At 39.3% G+C, this 12,323-nt stretch overlaps 1 protein-coding gene across 1 annotated transcript in view; it reads right to left on the reverse strand.

Moving 5' to 3' along the window:
- Positions 1 to 12,323, reverse strand: part of colec12 (collectin sub-family member 12) — a 28,755-nt gene that overhangs the window by 4,919 nt on the left and 11,513 nt on the right. Inside the window, exons 3-4 of the mRNA XM_029453336.1 lie at positions 2,909 to 3,031; positions 126 to 212 (exon numbers count right to left, since the gene is read on the reverse strand). Of these exons, the coding sequence (XP_029309196.1) occupies positions 126 to 212; positions 2,909 to 3,031 (210 nt within the window). The remainder of the gene's footprint in view (positions 1 to 125; positions 213 to 2,908; positions 3,032 to 12,323) is intronic.

A 12,323-nucleotide genomic window follows, 5' to 3' on the forward strand; every position in this document is an offset into this window, starting at 1 on the left:
AAAGGTGACACACATCTATGTTAAAAGTCAAAAAGCACCTCCTTGTACTCAACATTTTAAATTTACAGATATAGTCGTTTAAAACTATCCATATTTAAATCTAATCTTGTGTTAATGAGACTTACCTAGTTTATTTAGGTCTGTCTCCACAGCATGGATCTTGCCTCCATCATTCTGCATGCCCTCTGTGACATTGTCCATTCTCTGGACCACTGACGAAAGGGGAAGAGAAGGTGTAAATAGATCCATACAGTATATAAAAAGTTAAATAAACAATTTAAATGAAAGCAAAGTTAAATAAACAATTGTATGATGCTGATGCAGTATTTTCTCTTTCTGTTTGGTTAGAGGAACCCTTATTAAATTATCTGTGCAAACAGAATTTACGGAGCCAAGCTGATTGAACAGCAGAGGGTGCTGCTGTGTTCATTCCTCTGCAGTGAATGACTGGAAACTCAAACAGCAATTCTAAACGCAGGATGTTGAACAGAGTAAAGAGTTTTCTACTTTTTTTTTGTAACTGGGCGACTGTGTATCTGTTGATCAATACAAATCTCAATTTTCAGAGTACATTCACAAATTCCACTTCAAGAGTCGGCTATAAACAATGTCAAACACATGATGAATAGCACACTCTGACTCTGGTTCCACTTTCTCTCTCCTCTACACATCTGCAAACAAAGAGTCCATTTCCTCTCCTCCTGCGTTTGTTTTTCTGTCGGTATGTGGGCGTCTTAAAACTGCACTGGAAAACATCCTTAGCTATCCCTGTTATCATTCCAGTAGTGACAAAAACACAAAAGAATAACATGCACTTGGGACAAACAAGAACACACAGGCCCAATTTCAAAGCTGTCGGTCAACTGCTGAGATTGCAGCTTGAGCCTCCTCGCTATCCCTCTAAATTCCAAAATTATTTCTCTTTTTAATTGTATTAGAATTATTGTATTTGTTGTCCATGACATTCATTCAATATGACTATATTGCTACAGCACTGAGACTTGCCCTTGATAATAGAGACAGAAATGCCTGTCACACTATCTTTCCTCCCTGATCTGACCTGACCTGGTCTAACATACCTTCTTATTCTCTCTGTTAATCTTTCCATCCCCCACATTCACGTATTGGAAAAGCATTATTGAGTTGTATAAGGTTGCTAATTTGAGTAAATAGAATTTTATTTATTTATTAATGTTGGTTGGTAAACTACAGTGCTGTTTAAAGGGTGCAGATGAGGCAACAAACACAACACAGAACCTTCCCTGTATGCAAACTATTTTGGACACTTGCAGCCATTTGTGAGTCAACCTGTGGTTCATGAGACAACAAATTGCTACCAAGCCATAAAATCTCCTCTGGGTTGTTAAGCCGGGGTAGTCGCTGCAGGGTCATCTGTTAGACATTAGAACCAAACCACCAAAATCACATGGGCTCCACTCAAACACAAACCCAAAGCTGGAAACATAAAACAATCATGAGAGCACTTGCAGGTTCAGATTTAGATCTTAACTCGTAGACCATATTTTGAATAAAATCATTCCCCACTAGATGAATGCAGTTTTTGTCTGTTGGTTGAGCTGCATGCTTCACCAGGTTAAGGCGCCTATAGAGCAAGTATGACTTCAACATCTTTGCTCAAGGATATTTTGACAGGTGTTCTATAATTGATTGGGGCCACACATGTGTAAGGCTGAACAATACACAAAGTGCATTCCATATTGATGGCGCCTGAGATATCTGGAATGCTTTTCTGTTTCTATTTATCATCATTGCACTGATCCAAACAGGCAGAAACAGTAAAAATGTGTTGCAGCAAGGACAACGATGCTCAATCACTGTATTTCCAATCTCGAGCTCTGGCTAATCTCCGGAAGATATCAATTCAGTGGAGAGTAAACAATGTATTCTGTCAAGGGAGTCTCTTCAAGTGATAACTCTTAGGCTGAACTCTCTGACTTGGTTGGATATAGTTTTCCATTGTGTTGCACTGATGAACCCTTTGACTTTCATCAAACCTTTGCATTTGAAAGATTGCATATGTCCATGATATTAATTCAAGATGACTATAGTTGCTAAAACACTGAGACCTGCAGGGGGCAGGGGACGAGGAAGTTAAGGGAAAATCTGCTGATATTTCATTTATATATTCATTTGGAAACTGAAATATAGAAAATAAGAAGTAGTGTACAACACTGATAGTCTACATCCACGCTAGCAACTCTTAAGGCTGTACTTATGCAAGTTATGCTTTGAGCTAAATGCTAACGCCAGCATGCTAAACATGCTTACAATGGCAATGTTACCAGGTTGAGGCTGTACTTCTGCAAGTTATGCTTTGAGCTAAATGCTAACGACAGCATGCTAAACATGCTTACAATGGCGATGTTATCAGGTTGATGTTTAACAGGTAATGTTTACCCTGGTTGCAAACTTAGTGTAGCTTGTTAGCATACTAACATTTGCTCCTTGGAGGTTTTTGGTCTTTTTGGACAAATTAAAGATTTTTACTTGACTATGGTATTACATGAAAAGTCAGTGGGATACATCCTCTGGCACCCTTGAATGTATGCACACAATGTCAGGATAATCAAACATTTGGCTAAAAACAACAAAAGGTTTGTATAAAATAAGATATGATTGATGATTGATGCCTTAAAAATGCCCCATTTAAGTCTGACTTTGGGTATTAGCCTATTGGTTTTAAAGAAGCTGGACTTGTGAAGGTGGATCTAGACACTGTGGGTTTAAAACCTACTCGTCTTATTTGAGTAAATCTGTGTTGAATGTAAGACTAAATGTTGGATGTTCTTGTGTTATGTGAGCTGTATTGTGGTCAAGGTCTACAAAAAAAAAAAAAACTACAGTATTGCACAAGAAGCAATGTACTATGTCTTCAGTTTTGACTTACCTTTGTATCCGAGGACGGCCACTGCTATAGTGAGCAAGGCACAGAGAACATAGAGCAGTGCGATAGCTGCCCTCAGGGCCCAGTCATTTTTACACTTGGTGCACTCTGTACCCTCCTGAATTCCTGCAACATACAAAATAATTTGTGTCACAAATCAGCGTACGGTATGCAGTTGTAATGCTAAGTCCCGGTAACAGAGGACAATGTTGAGAAGCAGTACTAACTCAATTATTGTGCAACTGGAACAGGGAGTTAATAAAAATACACCAAAATGAAATGAAATCACATAGGATAACTAAGTTTAGTACTGTGTGTCTAAAGTGGGACATGCTGTGCCTTTCTTCAGACAACTATCAATTGAAAACATTTGCCTTCATGAATAACACTCCGTATGAAACTTTAAAAACACAGCACATGTGTTCGCCATACGACGGAGAAACCGAAACAAAACAGTACCATTCCACGTTCTGTGTCATTCCTAGCCATCCAACCTAAAACCACGATGCAGTGAAATTTTGGGTTATTCATGTCAGAGACTTTCACTAGTCTTAACACCATGTCCTGAAAACCCCTAACACCATGTGATACAATGCTAAACATTATACTATAGGCAGGATGTTTACTTGACTTCATTATAACTGACCATGGAGCCTCTGGCAAGCAGATTGAGAGGCAGCTGGTGTACATTCACAACAGGCAATAAAGATATTTATGTCGATGGAACAATCTTTAAATCAGATTATATAGGAAGAGAGAATGTGTGGAAACATTTAACCGTTTGATAGACAGGAAGGTTATAGAATAAATAGCAAGAGCAAAAACAAAACTGTTTAAAATAATGTAACATTCAAACTTATAGTTCATATAATAAACTGCAACTCATAGGAAACTATGGTTTGGGTATTATTTTCTCTCTGGCAGTGATAACGTACTCACTAAAAGTAACTGCTGGGATCTTGAAACTGGATGACATTGCTAAAAATAAGAAGCAACACAAAGTCAGACAATTATGTTAGCTACTGTACCACTTTTATCGGAGGTTATACCAAAGTGAGCGCACCTTAAAAGTCAACATTCCTCATTGCACAGAAAAACAACGAGTGTGCACAACTATGGCAAGTACGGCAGGTTTAAATAAAGTTGGTCTTTGTTATTTCTTGGCTAATCTGCCGGTTGGATTGATTGGTTTCTGTGGCTTCTTAGTACGATATTTTCATTCAGCGAGCTGAAATCATGTCACCCGTAATGGGACTGATCGTGAAGCCACAAAAGGCTCCATCCTTCCCAGTCAGGGGTGGGCCTGGACCACCAGAGGGGTGCTGGGGGTTTGGCCTCTCGGCTTTGGACCCACACATCTGTGCAAACATCACGTCTGACCACCTTAAAGGGGCCCAGCCTTGGACCCAGACATGGATATGCAGGCCACTGTTGTCCTTATGTGTGCTGAGAGCCTCATGTTGGGAGTCAGTGTGGAGTGCTCCATCAGAGAAACCCCCCCCCACTGGTCCTGACCACATGCTGCTTAAAGGACAACATCACACCATGTAAACAAGCAGCCGGCCGTCTGCAGGTTCTGGGTCAAGAGCAAAGCGGGGGAGGTATTTCTGTCACTGAATTTAAAATTCTTTCTCACAGACTCTTGCTATTCTAGATGTTTCAATAATTAACTTTTCTAAAAAGCTCTCACTACCAACATACAAGAACAGATTCTTCTAGGTACAATGCCCCCACCTCTGCAGTTTAAGACGTTGATTACTGGACTCATTTTGAGATTCAGATTTTGACAAGTAACAAAAAAATGTTGGAACAAAAACGATGAAATCTCTGCATTCTGCTGCATTCATTTAGATTTTTCAAATGTTAAAAATGCAATACTAAATCGGTGGCGCACTTTAAAGAAGAAAAGAGTCCATAGTGAGGGGGCAGCTATGGAAAATGTGTTTAGATTCTGACTTGGCACATGGATGTTCAAGCTATTTGCACATCATGGGAAAAGTCTGTGTATGAGAGTAAAATCATAACCAGATATGAAAGTGCTTTAACTGTCAAAACACTGTCACTATTTAGCACACACTGTGCTGTAGAACCTGCCAGTGACAGGTTACTAACCCAGACTGTCATGTTCTCACAGCCATGATGCTTCCACTGAAGTAACATGGAAATTCATTCTGGGCAGAGCAGCTTGTAGCTCCTTCCAAGGTCGCAACATTTTCCCACTGCTTGTCACTGGAGTGTTTTATGTTCCCCTCGAAGGGATTTTGCTCAAGCAAAGATTCTTGTGGCACAAGGTAATGCTAAAAAGCTAATTGCTTCCAAGGTAGCTGCAGTATTGTGTTACACAAATTCAGAAAGAAAAGAAAACTTCTATATTCAGACTACATACTATTCATATTTCAACTTTCTTTTTGCTTATTTTCAAACAACCTGCTCTTGTTTCTAACTATACTTGGAAATAATATATTTTTAATGAGTAGGTGCTTGTAAATATATGTAAATATCGAATGGGTAAGTGTACATTTACTGTGTGTATTTTTCATTTCTGAAGAGAGGTGAGTAGCTAGGTCTGTCTGTGTGTGTGTGTGTGTGTGTGTGTGTGTGTGTGTGTGTGTGTGTGTGTGTGTGTGTGTGTGTGTGTGTGAATGTACTTGTGTTGTTTTGTCTCATGTACTGTTTTCTGTATATTTGTTTTAAGAAAACAAGATGATTCATCCTAAAATGTCTATGTTATATACTAGATGTGGGCAGAGCAGTTGTCTGATGGCTTGCTTTTTCATAATTACATTCACAGAGGATGTTAAGGTGTGTTAAGGTAATCAAGTAGTAAAAAGTAGTAAACATTTCTGAGACTGAACTCACACTGTCTGTTATCCTGATGATGATAATTCAAGCATGCTACAGCGAAGTCTTGGACATTCAAAAAGATCATGTGCAATCTTTTCAAATCAAATTCCGTGGGTCATGAACATTTTGATAGAGCGCTAAAATCCAAAAGTCACCATCATTTCTTCTTTGCGTGTACGGCTTACTCAGTTTTGTGTTACAACCCCTGTGATTCAGTGTGTCATGTTTCATATCCAAAGGGCCATTAAGACTTATCGCCGTCTATGCATAAACTACCACACTGCATAAACATGCTGACACATACATGTCATGAGCTGACTAAAAACACATTGCTAAACTAAACGGCCCGGTGCAGAACACAGGAGGCCTGAGCCCGCTGAGAGTTAAGAAGCTGGACAGCAGCCAGGAGGTCCCAATCAACAAGATGGAATCCGGCCAGATTATCCCCGAGAGATAAATAAATGCCAGAAAAGGCTCAAAAGCGCAGAGGTTACATGGAGTATACTGTATTTTACATGTTATTGCTGTCAAGTGAGAGCCATGTAGCTCCAGTTTGGGCCTGTTTTTTGTACTTAGGGAATCATTTATGGGCCGAATTTATGGACCAACACAAAAACAAGCGCAAATTCGCAATAGCTGTGACCACGAACACGCATGCAACCACACGTTCATACACACACACGCACAACCTCACAAACTTTTAATGTTCTCCTAGGGCGACAACTGTGGCCGCCAAAAGATGGGGAAATGTGTGCCGACAGGCTGACAGAGCTGCTTTAGAGCTGCTGGTCGGACCTATTAAGCATTTATCTCAAATCTCAAAACTACTTTTCAGCTAGTTTCTTTCAGGCTACCAACGTGCCTCTAGGGAGGACTTTGTTGGTCTGGACTAACATATATCAACAATTGGATAGACTACCATTAAACAGTTTGTATTATTTTATGTTTTCTTACTTTGTGTATGTAGTTCGTGACCCGCAGACTACCACATGGAAAGCATGTTTTGTACTGTACTGTTGCAGGATTGTTTGAGAAAAAGAAAATCGAAATGACGAATAAAATCATTTCATTTGTCTAATACCTTAGTTTATGACCAAATACCTGCAAAATAAAAGACATCAGTCTCATATACTTTGTGCTAGTTAATTATTATTTATTAATTAATTACCAGGCTCCACTAAGATGTGAACACGGAAAACACCTAAACATCAGAGCGTTAGCATTGTCATTGTTAGCATGCTGACATTAGCATTTAGCTCAAATCACCACCGATGCTGAAGAACAGCGTCACAGAGACTCTGAGGTAAAATCCTTTTTGACAAGGACACTATACATTTGAAGGACAGAGGAAAAGAAACAGGGACAACCAGAAAGAAGCAGAGAGAGAAAGATGGGGGTTCCGGTGTGGTGTCTGTAAAACAGCTGTATTTAATTTGGACTCTGAGTCAGTCAAAAAAAAATGATTCAACACTTATTCCCTTATTCCATGTACCTGCTATTCGACTCGCCTGCATGCCCTGTCTCACTCCTGGCTGGCAGTGGAAACTTCCATGGCAACACAAAGAAAGCCTGTACAGACTCAAGCCTTTTTGTGTGAAGACCCTTTGTGCAGAGTGTTAATACTATGTTATATACAGTAACTGGGCGGCTACCACAGCCGAGTGTGGTCACAAGTCAAAACCCAGTAGTAGCACGGACAGGCCATGTCTCTCTACTCAACCTGGATGGAGTGTGGCGGATTACAATGCTGCCAAATGCTGCATTTCCGTCTCACATTTCCAGAGGGAACACTCATATTTTTCTTTTTAAGTTGTTACTATGTGGTATCTGTCTACAAATGTACAAACTACAAATCAAACCAACATGTCAGAACTACAATTACATCTAATTGTGGCTCACATTACAGTTTGTAATTTCCATAACCATTCTTGAACTGGTTTAAAATGTCCTTAAGCAAAACAAAACATGCCCAAGTAGTAGACACATACAAGTATATACAACAAAACCACAGTTTGTCACGAAGACAAAAGAATAATGTTGTTGTTTTAAATGTGAAGTGAATTTGTCTCATTACTCCAACCTACTTAAATGAAGACTTACCATTAATGCAGTTTCGTGGGTAAGACATATAATACTGCTGTCATGCTAAGATTTCATGGTACACATTACCCACATTCATAATACTTCAAACAACAAGCAGTTGATGCACATTTAGTTTCAGTGGTACAGGTTACGGCCTGGAGCAGTTCAACCAAAGACAGATTTTTACTTGTATTTGTATAATTTGGAAGATGTCCTGAGGCCTGTAGAGGTGACAGTATCCAGTGTTTCTTATGAAAAAAAGCTAAATGAGGGGAAAGGTAAACAGAACTAGGAGTCTACAGCTATGATAGCGGCTCAGTCAGGATGTATTATAGCCAAATATTAACTTCAGCATCCTGACATGCTCACTATTATAATGCAAACATAACGTTTGTTATTCCCTATTAATAAAGAATGTGTAACTTACAATCAGAATACCTCAGATGTTTTTCTAGACCTTTGACTTCAATTAAAACTGAGCTGGACATTATTTAATATTATTTATTTATACTCTTTTAAGAACACTTGATATTTAACTACAACACCACCTACACAAAGATTATTGACCCAGTGAAGCATGTTGACCTGATGATGTCCCTAGATGAAAGGTCAGGGGGTCACCAAAGTCATTGAGATTCATCCTTTGGTAACCATGAATGTTTTTGCGAAAATTCATAGCAATCCAACCAATAGTTGTGGATATACTTCAGTTTCGATCGAAGTTGTGGACCGTTGTTTAGCAGACAATTTGTTGACACTCAGAGCTTAGTTTTATTACTTCCTGTCAGTAGATGTGTCCGTGTCCGTCACTTGAATTTAGGTAAATAAAGCGCTCTTCTCGTTTGCAATACACCACAATTCAGACAGAGAAGACTGTAATTGTTCTTATTTATCTTGCCTAGGTCAGCTTGGGCTTGAAGAACTGAGTTTGGTACTTCTGACTTCATTCTTGAGACAATGTCGAACCTTTAACGGAGCTCACAAGGTGCGCAGGGTCACGGTGTCCCCCTCTGGCCCTTAAAGCTACCCCAATATTAACTGTCGCCAACTGGAATGTTAACAAGTAAACACTCACCAACAGAGGAAGTTACCACTGAGACAAATTACTAAGACATTAAGCTCCTTGAATTGCTGAGCTAGCCTGGGCTGTGTTTTTTTTCACTCACTACTAACAGGTTTATGACACTTTAAATTGGGCCCTGTGCCTCTAGAACATCTGGACCTTGTTACAGTGGAGCCAAATCAAAGGACGCATGCAAACATTTGATACATAATCCCTTCATGCCAAGCATCATAAGGATAACAGGCTGAGCTCTTTAACTTTGCCTTCTGTGGGCTACTTTGGGTGTTTTTATAAGAAACCTTCTCCGTGGTACTCATGATGAGTAAGAAGATCGGTGGTTTACAACCAGAGATCTTTATGTTGGGCTGTTTAAAGAAAAATAACATATGGATTGCTGCATGTCTGAACAGGATGAGATGCCCTCATTACCAATGCACACAAATAACACATTGCATAAAGCTGACCAAGCTGAACGGGTTCCTTTGAAGGCCTTGGCCAGAGGCTGTAACATAAACACCATACAGGGATATACAGTACAACATGTACCAGCGTCTCTGGAAAACCTCCTCTTTAGCATGCTATCATTCCTCAAGTCTTACACTGTATAGGACCGCAACACTTAGGGTAGAACAACATGTACAAAAACGATTAGGGGGGAAGAGGGGGTCCTTTGCAGAAGGAAAGGAGGTCACTTTTTTTCTTTTAACTTGTTGTGAGATTTATTGTGAAAGGTCAAATAGTTACACCACAAAGGTTGCTTTCATTTTTATGATTATCGCTTTGCTTTTTGAAAGAGCTGTCTGTAAGAAATGTCTCCCAACACGACCAGTTATTGACTCAGGCATCATGTCATTATTTGAGAAAGGGTCACGTCTGATCTCATACGTATCAGTCTGTAGCATTATCTGATATAATTCATTCTGCAGCTGTAATAATAATAATTTACTTAGCAGCTCTCTATTCAAAAGTGGTGGCTGGAATAAATTGTCAAACAAAATGCTGGGGAGGGTCTTGTTATTTACAAAATGATATATAAGATTCAACCCCCTCCCCACAACCATTAACTTTTGTACAGCACCTTAATATACTGTATATATATATATATATATATATTTTTTTTTTGCTGATAATTAGCTTAGCTTTTAGAAATGTGTTTATTTTTTACTTGATAAATCCCTTTAACCTGTTTATATACCACTCAAGAGCCACCACGATCTTGCCTTCTTGCTCTTTATGTCGAACTTTGCAAAGTTTTTTAATTGCAAGTCCCTCAAGTACCATGGCATGCTTTTGGACACATGCAAGTTTCATGGAAGTTGTGCAACAACAAGTGAGAAACATTTGGAAATGATGAACAGTGGGGAATCCGCTGACAAAGGCATGCAAAAGGAGAAAAATGGCATCCTTCAGTGGAACAGAGTTCACCGTTGAGGGAAAACTTTATGGTGCATTTCTTGTTAGCTGAGCAGGCCCCTGTTTTGTTTTTTTTAAGTGCTAAAAGGCACAAACAGAGCCTAATTGGTAAAGAAAACAGTTAGCTGGCTTATTAAAACAGGGATTCAGATCCAGTGAAGCAGTGAACCTTGAGTTTATTAGATCAGGTCATCTGTCCTTGGTTAGAAGATGACAGACTATGACAAATGGGTCCTACGTCGTAATCTCAATAGACAGACTTTTAAGCATGCAAGTGTGCCTCATAAACAAAACTTGTCCACTGTTTAAGGGATACTTTGTGGGGCAGGATTGGATATCAAACAAGTGTTTCTGTTTCAGTCAGCAGTTTCCATTGTAGACTAAAATCCAGGTCCACTGCGTGTCTCCTGGCCTTACTGTGGATCGGGAGATTTGGAGATAAATAGTTGGCGTCACTTCTGGTACCACAAGTTTCAGGGACGTGATTGAGGTCCATCGTCAGCTGGCAAGCAGAGATGGTGTTGGCAGGCAGGATTTATTTATGGAATTGAATCAATATTCACAGGAAAAGCTGTAAAATGCAACTCAAATAGCACCTGCATCTACACTATTAAAAAGGAATGTTTTAAAGCAGGAACATGCACGTTTGTACACTCGTGCAAACACTTAAAGGACTTATTCATTTACGTGAGTTATTTAAACTCCAAAATTACATTTCTCTCATCACTTGTCATTCTAAATAATGATTATGCATGTCAATGGTTTTAAAGACTGATTACCTTTCATTTTATATGCCTGAGCTGTAAAACTGGGCCTGAACCAACAATGACTTGGAAAACCATTTAATCATATTTATTACCATTTCATAAATATGCCATAGTTATATTTATCATAATCTAGGATACTCAATCAAGATAATCCATTATGCACAGTGAATACAAGGTCCAACATTTTTTGTAAAATCATAAGTCTTTTCCTCTGAAGGGGTTAAGACTGAGTTGCACATCCAAACAGTATTTCTAATCATTTAAAGTAGGCTATGTGCAGCACTTTGGAAGGTTTCACCCTCATCTGGAACTTTACGTTTATAACTGAAATACAGGACATTTACAGTAAGAAAATGCACTCCTTTATAGCAGACGTTTCAATTACCAGCATTCACATCCATGAATGTAGAAAAACATGGAAGCCATAAACTGACTTTATCAGCCTGAGAGAAGAACGAGAGACCCCCTGACTCCTCCTGCTCATGTTCCAGTGTTGGCATGTTGAAATGAGGTAATTATAAGTAAAACAGGACCATGTGAACCTCAGAGAGGGAGAATATGGAGGTTGATCCTCACTTTCACCATGTCAGTCACACCACATCTATTCTCTATTCTTTGACATATGACATGTTCTTCTGCCCTCACTAAGTAAGTGCACACGTATGCAGCATGTTGAACTCGCCTCCATAAAGGTTGAAGACAGTAATGGGCCTTTGAGGTTTTTTTCTGACACTAATTGCGTAACTGTGAAAACAGCGGTGGACAACAGTGATAGTGATGAGAGAAAAAACGGCAATATGCCATAAACTAGAAGGACACTTGGAGAACCTGCACCGCCGACAAGACCATTTCCAAAAGTGAAAAATAATGTGTGTATCCGCCCTGTGATTTTGGATCCGCTCCAAAATGTCATGCGTTCGTCCATGGCCCATGCATGTGTTGAGTTAACAAACAAACCAGCAAACTGAACATGTAACATTACCTCCTTGGCGAAGGTATCAAGAGCTACACTTACTGTACTATTAGTAAGCAAACTGGTTTCACAAAAGTATATGCTAAATGTTCAGTTAGCTTCTCTATGTCGCACCTCATGCAAGTAAGAAACAACTTACAATATCAACATTACAGCCACGAGACACAAGAGTAAAAGTTAAAAGAAAGTACATAACTTCAACTGTTAGCCCAACAGGAAACTAGTTACTCAGAATGTTGTATTAGCATCACATTAGCATCAGACAGCTAGTCTATG

This window comes from Cottoperca gobio, chromosome 17, assembly GCF_900634415.1.
Source record: "Cottoperca gobio chromosome 17, fCotGob3.1, whole genome shotgun sequence".
Lineage (NCBI taxonomy): Eukaryota > Metazoa > Chordata > Actinopteri > Perciformes > Bovichtidae > Cottoperca > Cottoperca gobio.